The following is a 15,112-nucleotide window of genomic DNA, read 5'->3' as shown; positions in this document are numbered from 1 at the left end:
TTGTGTTTCCTAACTAATGTTAGTTTGAAGTCTCCCCTGTCAGATATTTGGATAGTAATACCTTCTTGTTTTCTAGGCCTGTTTGCTTGAAATACCATTTTCTACCCTTTCACCCTAAGATACTGTCCATCTTTTATGGAAAGGTGAGTATCTCGGAGGCAACAAATAGAAGGATCCTATTTATTAACACAGCCTGCAAACCTGTGTCTTTTGGTTGGGGCATTGAGGCTGTTGATATTAAGAATTATTATTGAAAGGTTTGTATTTATTCTTGCTGTTCTTTATGTGTGTGTGTGTGTGTGTGTGTGTGTATACACACACATACATATTTTAGTTATTTATTTGTTTGAGAGGGGGAGAGAGAGAGAGAGAGAGAGAGAGAGAAAGAATGGGCATGCCAAGGCCTCTAGCACTACAAATGAACTCCAGATGCATGTGCCCCCTTGCACATCTGGTTTACATGAGTCATGGAGAATTGAACTGGGATCCTTTAGCTTTGCAAGCAAACACCTTAACTGCTAAGCCATCTCTCCAGCCCTTGCTCTTCTTGTTTTGTAGTTCTTCCAGTTTTTCTTGTACTCTCTTAGATGGATAGCTTTCCTGGATGACATAACCTTGGTTGACAGTTGATACTTTTCAGAATTTGGATACATTATTCCAAGCAATTCTGGCTTTAAAAGTTTCTGTTGAGTAATCTGCTGTTATCCTAATGGGCTTGCCTTTGTCTGTGACTTGATTTTTCTCTCTGCTTTCAATATGTTTTTCTTGGTTTGTGTGTTTTGTAGTTTAATTACTATATGGTGGTGAGAGGTTCTTTCCTGATTTTGTGTGTTTGATCTTCTAAAGGCTTCCTGTGTCGGTATTGGCATCACTTTCCGTATTTGGGGGGAGTTTTCTCCTATGATTTTGTTGAAAATACCTTTGAAGTGAAATTCTCCTACTATGCCCTGAATTCTTATGTTTGATCTCTTCATAATATCCCAAATGTCTTGAAATTCCCATTCATGCCTTCCTATTAGTTTGTCTTTCTCTTTGTTGGACTGCATTAGATCTGCTACCTCGTCTTCTAGTTTAGATATTCTGTCCTCTCCTTGTTCCAGTCTACTGGTGAGACTTTCTGTAGAGTTTTCTATGTGACTTACTCTGCTTTTCATTTCTAGTATTTCTGATTGGTATTTTTTTCAGTATTTCTATTTCCTTATTCATGTCTTGTATTAGCCTCCTTATTTCATTAAGTTGTAGTGTGCTCTCTTGGGACTTCTTCAGGAGTTTGTTTTCTTCTTTGATTTATTCTTTGAGTATAGATACCATTTTTTTTTTAAACTTTGTCAGGCATTTTATCAAAACAGTCTCAGTAGAGATCATTTCTAAAGGATTTATGATTTTTGGTGGGATTATATTGCATTGATTTTTTGTGTTTTTTGTATTATAATGTAGAGATTTTTGCTTCTTGAGTTAATTTGATGCTTGGGTTTGGTTTTTTTTTTTTAAATTATCTGCAGTGTTCTTAGCTGTATAAATTCAACTTTATATATCTTCAGGGTAGGGGTGTAAGGTGCCACTTGTAGCTTTTATACTCCCAAGAAAACAGCAGGAGTGACCCTATTTGTTGAGTTTGCCTGTTATTCAAGTGTTCTAGTATACTGGGTGAAGCAAGTTACTGGTAAATTCTAACATTCAACTGAGCAATATACACATTCAATTAAAATTAGTACAGAGTATTTATGCAGGAGTGGGGATTGAACCAAAGAGATAATCTAGTAAAGCCAAAGTCCCCAAGGGTGTGTGTTGCCCCACACCCTTAATCGTGTCAATTGGGAAGTTGAGATTTCTGGTTTGAAATGGGTTCTTAGATCAGCCTGCGGCCAAGTCAGACCCTGTCCCCAATAATGACAGAAGAAAAAGAAAAAGGCCCCATAAATCAGGAAGCATCTAAGGGAACAGTTGTCAACACCAAAACACAGCTTATTTGAGAATGGTAAAGCCAACCAAGAATATGTAACAACTAATCGGCTCTAACATGGAAAGAGAAATTAGTGCTTCCAGTGCAGGCCTATGTACTGCCTTTGTGTAAGTAGCCCTGTTACCTTTTGGTATGTCTTCCAATCTCACCTATGCTCAGTGCTCACCTTGACCCCTCTCTGTTGCACTGTAGATCTGGTGTCCTAATGGGCTGTGCTAGATACCATATGGCCTGGGGCTGAATGAGTTCTCCAGTGGTTGGAGGTGGCCCTGGTGTTTGGGGGATGGTAGACTGTGTCGGCTGTTTGGAGTTGTACCCAGTTTGCTCAGCTGGCCCCTGCTCTCTTCCCCTTCAGGTTTTTTGACTTGTGAGGGGGCTTATATGAATGGAAAATCCCTCCTCCTGCTTTCTGCTCCTGCAGGTCTGTGCTTGCCAGGAGGTGCAGGCATGCGGACTGGGCTGCTGACGCCTCTGCCAGACTGTGGCTGGTTTCCTCCTTTCTTGAAGAGCTGAGTCTTTCCTGCTTCTCTCCTGTGGTTGTTAGTAACTTATACACCTTCATTTTTCAGTAGAAGAGTGTATTTTTCCATTTTTTCTGGTTTTTTTTTTCCCATCCCTAGGCTGCCTTGTGGCTACTATGACACCACCTTAGGTCTATTTGAATGCCCCTGCTTCTTTTTATTTTATTTTATTTTTTATTTATTTATTTATTTTTTTAAATTTATTTATTTGAGAGCGACAGACACAGAGAGAAAGACAGATAGAGGGAGAGAGAGAATGGGTGCGCCAGGGCTTCCAGCCTCTGCAAACGAACTCCAGATGCATGCGCCCCCTTGTGCATCTGGCTAACGTGGGACCTGGGGAGCCGAGCCTCGAACCGGGGTCCTTAGGCTTCACAGGCAAGCGCTTAACCGCTAAGCCATCTCTCCAGCCCCCCTGCTTCTTTTTAATTCCTGTTAGTGATATTGTAGGGAGGACTAAGACTTGTTACTAAATAGCTGTGTGTCCTGGGAAAAGTATTTCACTTCTTTGTGTACTGTGTTTATGAACAAAATAAAATGTGTAAGCTATGTGATTTCTGCCATCCAGATCAAAGGTTGCTGCTCTGTATTACTTTCTCTGATGGATTACAGTGGCTAAGATGGAGGACCAGTGATGACATCGGTGTAAGTAAAAAATAGCAGAGGCTTTGGAATCAGTTCATGCAACCCAGAAAGTGGTTGGAGAACTTTGAGGAGCTTACTTATTGTATTAAGACTCAAATTCTAATGTGAAAATTGGGATAATAATAGCTACTACCTCTCTGGATTTCTCTTATTCAAATATGATAATATTTGTAAAAGTAAATGTTACAGTATATTCTCATTTATTGATACTTTTCAGATTTGTAATTATTTAAGGGGCTTCCATACAGTTTTCCACCGTGGTATACCATTTTAATCCCATGTACAGAAGCAAGGTTCTGATCTCTGTATGTTCTTTTTAATGCCCTTTTGGGGGTATGTTTGTTTTGATTTATAGTAAGCATCCTAATGGGTATGAGGTGATGATGAATTGTGGTTTAGATTTTCATTCCAATCACCAATAATATTGAACATTTTTATGTGCTTAGTGGCAATTAGTATATTTTTGGAGAAATTCTCATTTATATCCTTTGATCATTTTAAATGAAGTTGGTCTTTTTGTTATTTAGTTTATATATTTAGTTATTGTTACTTACTTTATGTATTCTGATTCCTTTTCAGAGATAAGATTTTCAAGCATTTTTTTCCCATTCTTGGAGGTGAATTTTTACTCTTGGTGGTGTGTTTTGATACATATAATTTAAATTTTTCTATGCAGTCCGATTTGTCTATTCTTTCTTTGTTGCCTGTTACTTTGATGTCATTTCCAAACATTTTCATTTTCAAATCCAATGTTCAGAAGTCCTCGTTAGGTATTTTCTCTTATGTATTTTGTAGTTTGTTCTAGAGCTTACATTTGGGCCTTTGATCCCTGGTGGCGTGTGGCTGATGAGTCTGTGACTTGAGTAGGTGGTTTTGCCAGTTTTCTAGGGTTGGTTGCTTCCCATTTGTTTTATGTATGTACAGGTAACTGGTAAGGTAGGTTGGAGGCAGGTTGTATATGTCACAGTGTGGACGGCAGCCATCCTTTCTCTGTGTTCTTCAGCAGCCTAGGTGACCTTGTCCTCCTGCTAATGATGCCTGCATGTGCTGCAGTGTGCTTGAGACTCTGAGCAGCCGAGATGCTCGCAGGGTGTGCATGCGCTCCAGGGATGCAGCTAAGTAAGTCGTCCCTCCCCTGTGCTGGCTGAGCTTTTTGGTGATAAGGCTGTTTTCGAGCCCTTTGTTGCTCCTGGAAGCAACTCCTCCACCCTGCTCTGTAAGGGACTGCCGTGGGCTTATTGGCTCATCAAACTGACTTTGGTGAAGTTGTCCTTTGATCTGTGGTCTGTGCCCTATCTGAGGAGAAGACTTGTGTCTGTGTCCCCCCAGTGAAAAGATTTCCAGGGACAACTGGAAATACAATTTTCACATTTGTTTTGCTACTATATATCTCTAGTTCCTATTTTTTTCAGCATCCATTACTAGTTTGATACAAATTTTCAGCTTTTGTTGGTAGTTTTATTCATTTTTCAACTCCTGACTACAGTTTTGGTTCCACAGTCACATATTTTATTTTATTTTTTTATTAAGAGAAGACCTTGTTTCTGTTACCATCAGTTAGCTATTTCTTTTTTTTTTCTCAATTTTTATTAACATTTTCCATGATTATAAAAAGTATCCCATGGTAATACCCACCCCCCCTCCACCCCCCACTTTCCCCTTTGAAACTCCATTCTTCATCATATCCCCTCCCCATCTCAATCAGTCTCTCTTTTATTTTGATGTCATGATCTTTTTCCTCCTCTTATGATGGTCTTGTGTAGGTAGTGTCAGGCACTGTGAGGTCATGGATATCCAAGCCATTTTGAGTCTGGAGGGAGCACATTGTAAGGATACCTACCCTTCCTTTGGCTCTTACATTCTTTCTGCCACCTCTTCCGCATTAGACCCTGAGCCTTGGAAGGTGTGATCGAGATGTTACTCAGTACTCCAGTCACTTCTTTCCAGCACTATGCTACCTTCTGAGTCATCCCAAAGTCACTTCAGTAAGCTATTACTATATAACATACCTCTTAACTTAGTGGTGTACAACCATAACCACTGTAGTTGGTTCTGGGCAGGGAGAGGCTCATTGGCTAGGATAGCAGACCAGCTGACGACTTCGTCATGTTTTAGCAGTTGGAACTGGTTCAGGGTGGCTTCTTTCAAAGAGATGACAGCAGTGTCTGGGACTCATGACTCTCCCAGGGGGCTAGCCTAGGCTTGTTCATTTAGTTCAAAAGAAGCCTAGAGAATGCAGGATCTGCTGAAGCCTAGGCAAGAGATGGCACGGTTTCATTTTCATCTATACGTTTTTGTATAACAAAAAGAAAGGTCAGATTTAAGGAATTACATAAGTACTAATGTGTTAAAATTACTCTTCAAAAATTGTGAGGGATTGTGCTATTTCTACAGTTTACAAATACATGTATATACATGTACATACATATAAACACATATACGTATATGTGTTTGATTTTAAACCAGCTGTACACCTTACTTTCCCACTCGCAGCATGCAAAAGTTGTGATCTATATTGCTTCTCAGAACTTGGTAACAGCAATGTCTTCAGTATCAGTCATTTTGTTTCATTATGGTTTTAATATTTACTTGTTCAATTGCTAGTAAGATAGTTTAATTTTATCCTTTTGGCCTTTTTTGTCTTTTTCCTTTAAAAATATTTTCCACCATCCTCTTTAAGTATTTTTATTTATTTGCAAGCAGAGAGAGAGAGAGAGAGAGAGAGAGAGAGGTGGGGAGAAACAGACAGGGGGAGAGAATGTGTGCACCAGGGCCTCTAGCTGCTGCAAACGACCTCTGGATGCATGTGCCACTTTGTGCATCTGGCTTTATGTGGGTATTGGGGGATCGAACTTGGGTCGTTAGGCTTTGTAGGCAAGCACCTCAGCCACTGAGCTGTCGCTCCAGCCCTGTACCGTCTGTTTTGAATCAGTCTTTAAGTATGTAGGTCAGGCTAATTTAGAACTCAACTATGTCATCCAGGTCGCACATCCTCCTGCTTCAATCCACGGGCCTGAGAATATAGGTGTGCCTGGTTTCTTTTTGTCCCTAGAGATGAGGTCTGATCAGCTTATATTTTTTCTCCTTTAATATGTGTACTGTGTGAGATACATAGGTGAACTCACTGTGTCTTTCAACAATGTCAGAATTTAATAACAATAAATTTACGAGGTAAAGGGGTCTCAATGGCAGCAATCTGTCAGATACTGCTGCTTTCCTCGGTAGCCCTGGCTGAGGTGAACACAGGTTCTTTTATTCTAATCTTCATTGCAAATGTTAACATTCAAATCACACACTGTGCATCACACAGCAAATTATCTTTCTATGCATATATGTACATTACAGTGCTGCAAAGGGCTAAAAAAGGAGGTTTCAGAGAAGCCTAAGAGCCAGATTTGGGAAACTGTTGATAATATAGTTTGCTGGAGGAGAATCTGGAAGGGCCACTTGCTGCCTGTAGAGTCAGGCTGCAGGGTCAGAGCTGAGCCAGCGTAGAAACCAAGAGCAGTGAGAGGCAGGACCGGGTCATGGTGGATAGCCAGCTGGACAAGAGGATCGATGGAGGGCAGGTCCAGATGGGTGACCAGGCAGATAGCAGGTGGTAATGGAGCAGGGCACATCAACACCAGGGACGGGGCTGAGCTGAAGCCCCTGCATCAGTCTGGAGTTCTTTGACATGGGGACTACTTGGAGGACAGGTTGGTGGGGACCGCTATTATCTCAGTGCTGGGGGTCCAGATGAAGGAGTTACTTTATGAGATCTAGGCGAGGAAGTAACACTGTCTTCTTAGTCTCATGTATCTGATAAATTCTTGGGCCTGGTTTTCCTGATAGGATTTTAATACACTTATTTACTCCTCCTGATAGCTCAAGTTCACCCTGATATATTTACAGAGTGGCACCCTTTACTAGTCTCTAGAATAAACTCATCAGCCTGTTCTGCGTGAGTGGTAACTGGTAGGTGGTGCCGTTGACACGCCGCCTCTTGCAGACTTTGAGAGCAAGGGGCCTCTCTTGGCTTAGGTGGGCTAGACTCGAGTGGTTAAGATTCTTGAGCTTCTGTCCTATGCAAAAGAACAATTAAGAAATGGAGACAAGGAAGTGAGGAGGCAAAAATAAACTTTATTAAGGAAAGTATAGAAAAAGCCCCTAGAGAGAATGGGAGGTCCTCCCCCCAAAAGAAAGAGGACATTGCCAAATCAGTGCGTGGAGCTGGGGATATAAAAGTGGGACATCTCAAAGTGTCAGGACCAGCATGCCTATTGCCATTCCATTGGTATCCACAGAGTTGAAAACATGGGAAAAGAAAAGGAAAATTTACACTTTTTGAGTTAAAACTCAGAAAAATGGGCAGGCTCAACAGTGAGGGTCTGTGAGCAACTGCACAGAGGGAGGGGCTTCTTGGGGTAGAGTACATTATCTCATCAGGGGGACAGTTATTCCTGTCACCTTTTTGGTTGTTGGTGAGGGGTGGTCTCTTGACCAGGTAAGTGACTGGCCATGTTCTTTCTGCAGGAACAGTATCTTCCCTTTCTAAGGTTACCAGAGACATTGGGCAGGGTGGGGGTGGGGTGGGTTCCTTTCAATGACCTGTAAGCTAATGTCTGCCTACCTGCAACATTTCCTCCTTGAGAGTGAAGGCCCTGAAGTCATTTAGGGGACGAACAGTGACTCAGCCTGATTTCTTCAGGCTGAAGTGGGGTATAGAGGGGTGTTGAAGGTCTCTACTCTTGTTGACTTGGAGGACAATCAAAGGGGACCCAGATAGATGGAGTTAGATTGTTGTAGGACCATCTAAGAGTGGATATGTCAGATTTTCAATGCCACAGAAAGGTCGGCATCTAAGTTATTTTTGGCCTCCATTTCTCACTATCTACCTGCAAAAGAAGTCTACCTTGCTCCTAGATCGCTGTCACACCCAGGTGTGGAGGTCCCCTGCCCTCATGGAGTCAAAGGCTGCTTGTGAGGTGTCTCGGCGCAACGCACAGTCAGGAAGGCGAGTGGTTACCCAGCATGTGGTGTAACTTAGAGCAGGGCACAGCTTGATCTTAACAGTTCTTAGTGGGCAAGTAGGGAGATTAATTTCTTCTTATTTTTATAGCTGTACCTTTCATGAATCTGACAGGTTTGATGATTTTCATTGAAACTAAGGATTAATAATGTATACTATGGGAAGATCCTTATAATAAAGTGTCAGTTACCTTGCACACATCTTTCTTATTTTCTTTCCTCCTGGGGCCCTGTTTTGTTGACAAACATTTTTGTCAGGGCTGACAAGTAACAGGTGCTAACATATTTTGCAGTCTCGTTGCAGGGATTAGGGGGTCTAGGTCACCATGTTCATTAATTAAGTCCAGAAAATGTTACTTCTCCTGTGGCCCATCATTTTCACTACACATGAGTCTGTCATCTGTTTCTCTGCTATATTTGTGCTTTGTACTGGTTTTTACAGAATAATATAATTTATATATATAATTCAGATTATTTCTTTTTGCTATGTAGTTTTTTTTAAATCCCTGATAATTCAAAACATAAGTGACTTACACAATTTCTCTCTCCCTCCCCCTGCTCACTTCTCTGTAAGCACAGACGCTGCCTTTTTTTCCGGGTGCACTGCAGAAGCAATCCTGTCTGTGGCCTTCACACTCGTTTCCCATTTCAGAACGCTTTTCCCAGATATCCGCATGGATTGCTCTTTCTGCCTGTTAAGTCTCCCCTCACATCATCTCTTCAGAGACAGTTCTTCCCGAACATATCACAAGTAATTGCACATCCCTCCTGTCACTGTTCACCCAGTTGTTGAGCTAGATGCCAAGTAGATAAAAATGGATGCTAACATTTCTGGTCAAGACACATTCACAGGGAGGTGAGCATAAAAGGCTTGTTTGCAGTGCGTTCAGTTGGAAAATATGGTCAGCACCCAAGCACTGGATGCTTATGAATGAAAATGAATTCTGGAATTTATTCAGAATCCAGTGTGAGCACCCAAGAGCATATTTATTTTTGTCTAAATCCATAGGTGTGGGGCTTCAGAGAGGCATCACGAAGCAAGTGTAGAAAGAGTGGGAAATCTGGATGGTGGGAAGAGTATATGTAAGGATTAAATTTAGAAAGGTTGAAAGGTTGCCCAGAAACAAAAAAGTTTAATTCATCTTTCTTGTTTTCAAGTGAAAGTTAGGATGCATTTCATTTACATTATAATACAAATAGATTGTTCCAACAAAACTGTATGATGATTTATACTAAAGTCAGTGACAAAATCAAGACAGTTTAAGGTCAATGACAAAATCAGGAATATTTATTTTCAAAAATCTTACAGTGCAGATAGTATAGTGCATGTAATTATATCAGGATAGTGTTTAATCCTCAAAGCACAGAATTTGGAAAGCATGTTATCCTGAGTGTTATTGCATAAGACTGAGCATTATTTCACAATGTATAGTGTGTAACTCATAGCTTTACTATTAGCTCTATGTTGAAAGCATTTGAGGACAGTTCGAAAAGGACTGCTGATGGACTTGGTATACGAAAACCTAATGCGGTACCCAATACTGTAGGTGTTCATAAGTAGCAGTGAATTATAGAGGTCAGTTCTAAGTACAGTGGGACAGAACACAGCAGGAATTTTTTTCCCTATTTACTACCTTCCTTTAAACCTTGGTCCCATCTTCTGTCTAGTAGATAAAATTGAAGCAGAAATATGGAGGAGACTGTAGTGAATATTTAAATTTTTTCTTATTTTTAATTTTTATTTATTTGAGAGAGACAGAGAAAGAAGTGGGGGCGGGGGGGAGGAGAGAGAGAGAGAGAAAGAATGAACATGGGTACGCCAGGGCCTCCAGCTACTGCATGAACTCCAGCCACATGCGCCACCTTGTGTATCTGGCTTAAATGGGTCCTGGGGAATTGAACTTTGGTCCTCTGGCTCTACAGGCAAGTGCCTTAACTGCTAAAGCCATTTCTCTAGCCTGTGAGTATTTAGGTATGAGTATTTTAGCATTGTTAGGATTTTGCTGCTGGTCACTGTTTTGTAAACAACCTATGAATTTTTTAAATATGTAAATTTTGAAAATTTATACAAGATTCATAAATAGGAGCAAATGTTATGCATCAGCACTTGTTCTGGCACTGGGCAGAACAATTACATGTTGACCTTCATATAGTATCTTAGCTCTTAGCATCAGATGCTCAATCAAAACATGAGGAAGATAAGATCTTGGTTATATTTAAATGAAATGTGGCAACTCTAGAAAGGCAGGAAAGCAACTATGGATGGATGAGTCTCTTAAGTTCAAGGTAACAGGTCTCCATTTGTTAGTATTTTTGACTGTATCAGATTTTGTTTGAAGGAAAAAAAAATCACAGGTTTGTTTTTTTTTTTTGTTTTGTTTCTCCAAGGTAGGGTTTCACTGTAGCCCAGGCTGACCTGCAATTCACTATGGAGTCTCAGGGTAGCCTCGAATTCACGGCAATCCTCCTACCTCCGCCTCCCAAGTGCTGGGATTAAAGGTGTGCGCCACCACTCCTGGCCAGATGTGTTGTTCTTAATAGTTGAAAATGAACACATTGTCGATACTAGAAGCTTTGGATTATTTTAAAAGTCTCTAATATTCTTTGTCCACAGAATCTGCCATGTGTAGAGCTTTCAGAAAACTGGTGTCTTTAGTGAGGCAGCATGCACTTATCCTTTTGCACTGAACTTGAGAAGAGTGTGTAGGAAGGAGACTGTTTTGGGTTCTGTGTTCTGCTTTTCCCTTGCTGACCTTGTCCTCACAGCTGGAAAACCAGTGCTGTTCTGTGATTTAAAAAAATAAAAAGGATAAGGCTGTCAACTGTTCTTCCTTCAGGCTGGTTTCTTACTTTGAAATTATGCTGTTTATTTCTGTTCATGTTGATATCATTTTATAAAATAGCACTGACAGTGAATAATGGGGCTTTGAAAAAAGTCCATCATTTCTTAGAAAATACAATATTGACATTTCCATGAAATCCACCAATCATGTGAGTGAGTATCTCTATATCTCTGAATTCTAGAAGAACTGCTGACTTAATGGAAAGATCATGACTTTAAATTCTTTCTCTAATATAGTTCTTATTTCTTCTCTTTAAAACGGGGGTATGAAGACTTGTCTCCAGGGCTGTTATAAGGCTAAGTACTGTATGCAGGGCCTGAATATATTTAGTTTCTTCTTTCTTCTTATAAGTGATTCCCTCATAATGTTGAGGGTATCTCAGGTAATGTGAACTGAATATAAACTCAAGAGGGGAAAAAAAATGAAGAATGAAAGAGTCCTTAGTAATATTTGATGAACCTCCTAGCCAAAGGACATGGCATATTTGAATTTAATAAATGTATGTCTTTTACATATTTTGAATTTAATAGACATGTACTGATTTTAATTTATTTGGACATTTTGGATGAAGGAGTTTCTGTGATGTGTTAGTCATGTAACAAAGATAAACAATGTAGAGAAGAGTTGAAGGATTTAAAATTTTATTGTTGTAGCAAATGAATTAAACAGTGATAAAACTATTGTGGCAGTGAACTCACCATTCTTATACTAAGTCATTTTAGTAAAGTATCAGTAGTACATTTTCCCAGTTCTTCACACTTAAAACTATAATGTGAGCTGGGCATGGTGTTGCACACCTTTAATCAAAAAAAAAAAAAATCTTCACCTGATGACAGCAGTCAGAACAACTGAGGAACACGGAACACTAGCCCCTCTACGGAGACTGGAGAACCATTGGAGCTCAGTGACAGTGAGGGACACACCACTTCTCAAAAAAAAGAATATGCAACTGATTGATTAGAGGACCTGTGATGTTCTGATGTTCTCTTCTGACCTCTGCAAGCACACGCACATATGCCTGCACATGCACGTGGCACACCACATCACACATCACATGCCATTCCACACACACACAAAAAGGTAAAATAAAAAAATAAAACAGGGCATGAAGATGGTCCAGTCAGTGGTAAGGGTGCTTGCTTGCAAATCCTACTGGCCCAGGTTCAATTCCTCAGCCACCCACAAAGCTGGATGGGCATTTGTTTACAGCAGCAAGAGACTCTGGTATGCCAGTAAGCGCGCGCACACACACCCACACACCCACACACACTTAAAAAAAGTTCTTGTTAATTCCCCACTGCTTAATAATGAAGCTCTGTGGTCAGATCTCAGTCCATTCTATTAGTTTCTTTTCAACCCACTTTCCCCAAGCCTTCTGTATTCTCAAAGATTTCCAAGCATCTTTTCCTTTGCCTATGTTGTTTCTTCTTATGGTCTAAATTACCATTTTTCCTGGAAAAAAAAATCTGTCCTTTTAAACTTAAATCTTACTGAATCTTTGCATGTTTATCAAAGCCTTCTTCAGGTGTAGGTGGCCATTTCCCATTTTACTTTGTATTTCCTTCTGTTTCACCACTATATAAATATTTGTTGCTCCTGATATTTAATATACCACTTAACACATAGAGGGTGCCTAGTAGACTTTTTAAAAATTTTTAAAATTTATTTGCATGTATGTGTGTGTGGGGGAGAGAGAGAGAGAGAATGAATGAGTATGAACACGTTAGGACCTCTTGCCACTGCAGATGAATTCCAGATGCATCCATCACTTTGCATATCTGGCTTACAAAGGTACTAGGGAATCAAATCCAGGTTAACAAGCTTTACAAGCAAGTGCCTTTAACTGCTGAGCCATTTTCCTGGCCTAGTAATGTTTTTTAGATGAATGAATACAAATACAATTCTTGTCTTTAATGTTTAAGACTCAGATAATACAATCATGCACTAACTTGAAAAGATACAAGTATGGTGGTGTGAATGTATGCCCCCATATCTTCAGGGATTTTTGATTAAGGTTAAACTTCCTACTTATATCTACAGCAACCTAGTGGAAGAGATGCCACTGTTTGTGGAGCTTGCGGTCTAGCCCTAAGGTGCGTTCAGAGCCCATCTGGAGCTCTGGCTGGTTGTGTTTACTGGCTGTTGGTGCTGGCTGATGTTGCTGCCGATGCATCTGTGGAAGTAAGCTAGCGTCTTCTGCCTTGATGGAACTTCTGGATTCTGTAAACCTGAAATAACCCCTTTCCTCCCATAAGTAGCTTCTGTTAGGACATTCGTTCCAAAAATGAAAAGTAACTGCAGCAGGGACCTAGGCTTAGTAGTGCATACCTATAATTCTAGCACCCTAGAGGTTTAGGCAGGAGAATCAGAAATTAGGAGTTCAAGGCCAGCCTGTGCTGCATAGTGAGACCCTGTCTACATGGATGAATAAAGCATTTCCTCAAAACCATTGGTTATTAGTCATAAAATATAGAACCAGGGTTGAGATGCCTCCCAATAAATTGTTGGTCAAGGAGACTACATAGGCCCATAAAGTAGCATGGGCTATTGCCACTGATCTCGTATGCCCCTGTTGCTGAGGTCTCTATTACGGAAGATAGACGCCGCATGCCTCAGTTGCAGTATGTAGAAAACTAAGCTGGAACTGAGCGGCATACTTCCTCCTTGCCAGCTACTTGTCTTTGTACCAAAAGGTGTTATGTCAGCTGCTGGGGGAGAAAAGCCATCCACAATCCTACCCAGCTGTGAGCCCTGGGTATTTCATAAATAACCTGCCCATGCAAGATAGGAGATATGCCCAGTGCTACAAGAGTGGCAGGAATATTAGGAAAGTAACCAAATGCCTTCCAATTGAACTTTTATCTTGAGAATATTTAATTATTATATAAATAAATTTATATATGTAATGCCATAAATCATATGTAATGCTCATAAGATCCTTAGTGTGTGATTAAATGACAAAGTATTTAGACAAACGTTCTAGATAGATAATCAATAATTTTAAAACCAGCAGATTTTAGACACAATCTAATATGCCATCTCCTTTTACTGAAGAAACAGAAGTAGAGATTACTTGCTTTCTTGAATACTTGCCTAGTCACACTACTGGGTAATGTCAGAACCAGACTTAAACTCCAGTTTCCTTGCTTTAACTTAGTACTGTTTCCATTTCTAAGTGCCCATGAACCCACATGTAGTGGACTTGGGAGCACTGATGGGCTTGGGAAGATATGAGGACAAAAGCTGATGTTTATCAATTGGAATATCAGCCTGGGGATGAGCATGAAAGAGGGAAATAAAGTAATGCCCGATACAGAAAAGACTTACAAATGAAGTACAAAATTGAAATCTACAAGGTATTTCTTTTTTAAAAAATATTTTTATTTTTATTTCTTTGAGAGAGGGAAAGAGGCAGAGAGAGAGAAAGGAGGAAGAGAGGGGGAGGGAGAGAGGAGAAAGGGGAAGGGGGAGGGAGAATGGGCTCACCAGCGCCTCCAGCCACTGCAGAGGAATTCCAGATGCATGTGTCACCTTTGCATCTGGCTTATGTGAGTACTGGAGAATCAAACCAAGGTCCTTTGGCTTTGCAACAAGCACCTTTACTGCTAGGCCATCTCTTCAGCCCCCACAAGATATGTGTTGAGAGAAAAAAATGATTTGATTTGGTAGTAGTTTTCTAAAAAAATATTTATTTGAAAGAGCAAAACAGAGAATGAGCATGGGTACTCCAAGGCCTCCTGCCACTGCAAATGAACTCCAGATGCGTGTGCGACTAGGTGCATCTGGCTTTTGTGGGTCCTGGGGAATTGCGCCCAGGCTGTCAGGCTTTGTTAGCAAGCACCTTTAACCATTGGGCAGCCTCCTCAGCCTGTGGTAGCAGTTTTATAAAGAGAATAAAGGGAAGAAGAATATAGATTGGAGTTTCTGTGGGCTGAATGAAATTAACTTTGAAGGACTAGAATAAATCCAATTTCTCTTGTGTGTGAGATGAATTGTAAAAGATTTTGAAAATATCTATGCTTAGATCATCCAACCGAATACTTACTTTGGAGATTTAGAAATAGAAGCATTCTCAAATATATAATATTCAAAAGATAGAATTTGGAATTAAAACTATTTTTATTTATTTA

The 15,112-nt window shown here is 40.3% G+C and overlaps 1 protein-coding gene across 5 annotated transcripts in view; it reads left to right on the top strand.

Annotated features, from left to right (window-relative positions):
* The window catches only part of Commd10 (COMM domain containing 10), a 165,469-nt gene that overhangs the window by 63,025 nt on the left and 87,332 nt on the right, over positions 1-15,112 (top strand). The window contains exon 6 of one of the 5 annotated variants that reach the window (XM_045133934.1): positions 77-135. The exons of the other annotated variants lie outside the window; for them this stretch is intronic. Coding sequence (XP_044989869.1) covers positions 77-118 — 42 coding nt within the window. The 3' untranslated portion in view covers positions 119-135. Of the gene's footprint in view, positions 1-76; positions 136-15,112 lie in introns of those variants that run through there. 5 annotated transcript variants of the gene reach the window in all.

Source organism: Jaculus jaculus, chromosome 14, assembly GCF_020740685.1.
Source record: "Jaculus jaculus isolate mJacJac1 chromosome 14, mJacJac1.mat.Y.cur, whole genome shotgun sequence".
NCBI lineage: Eukaryota > Metazoa > Chordata > Mammalia > Rodentia > Dipodidae > Jaculus > Jaculus jaculus.
The sequence above is the reverse complement of the archived record's forward strand: the minus strand, read 5'-3'. Positions and strand labels throughout refer to the sequence as shown.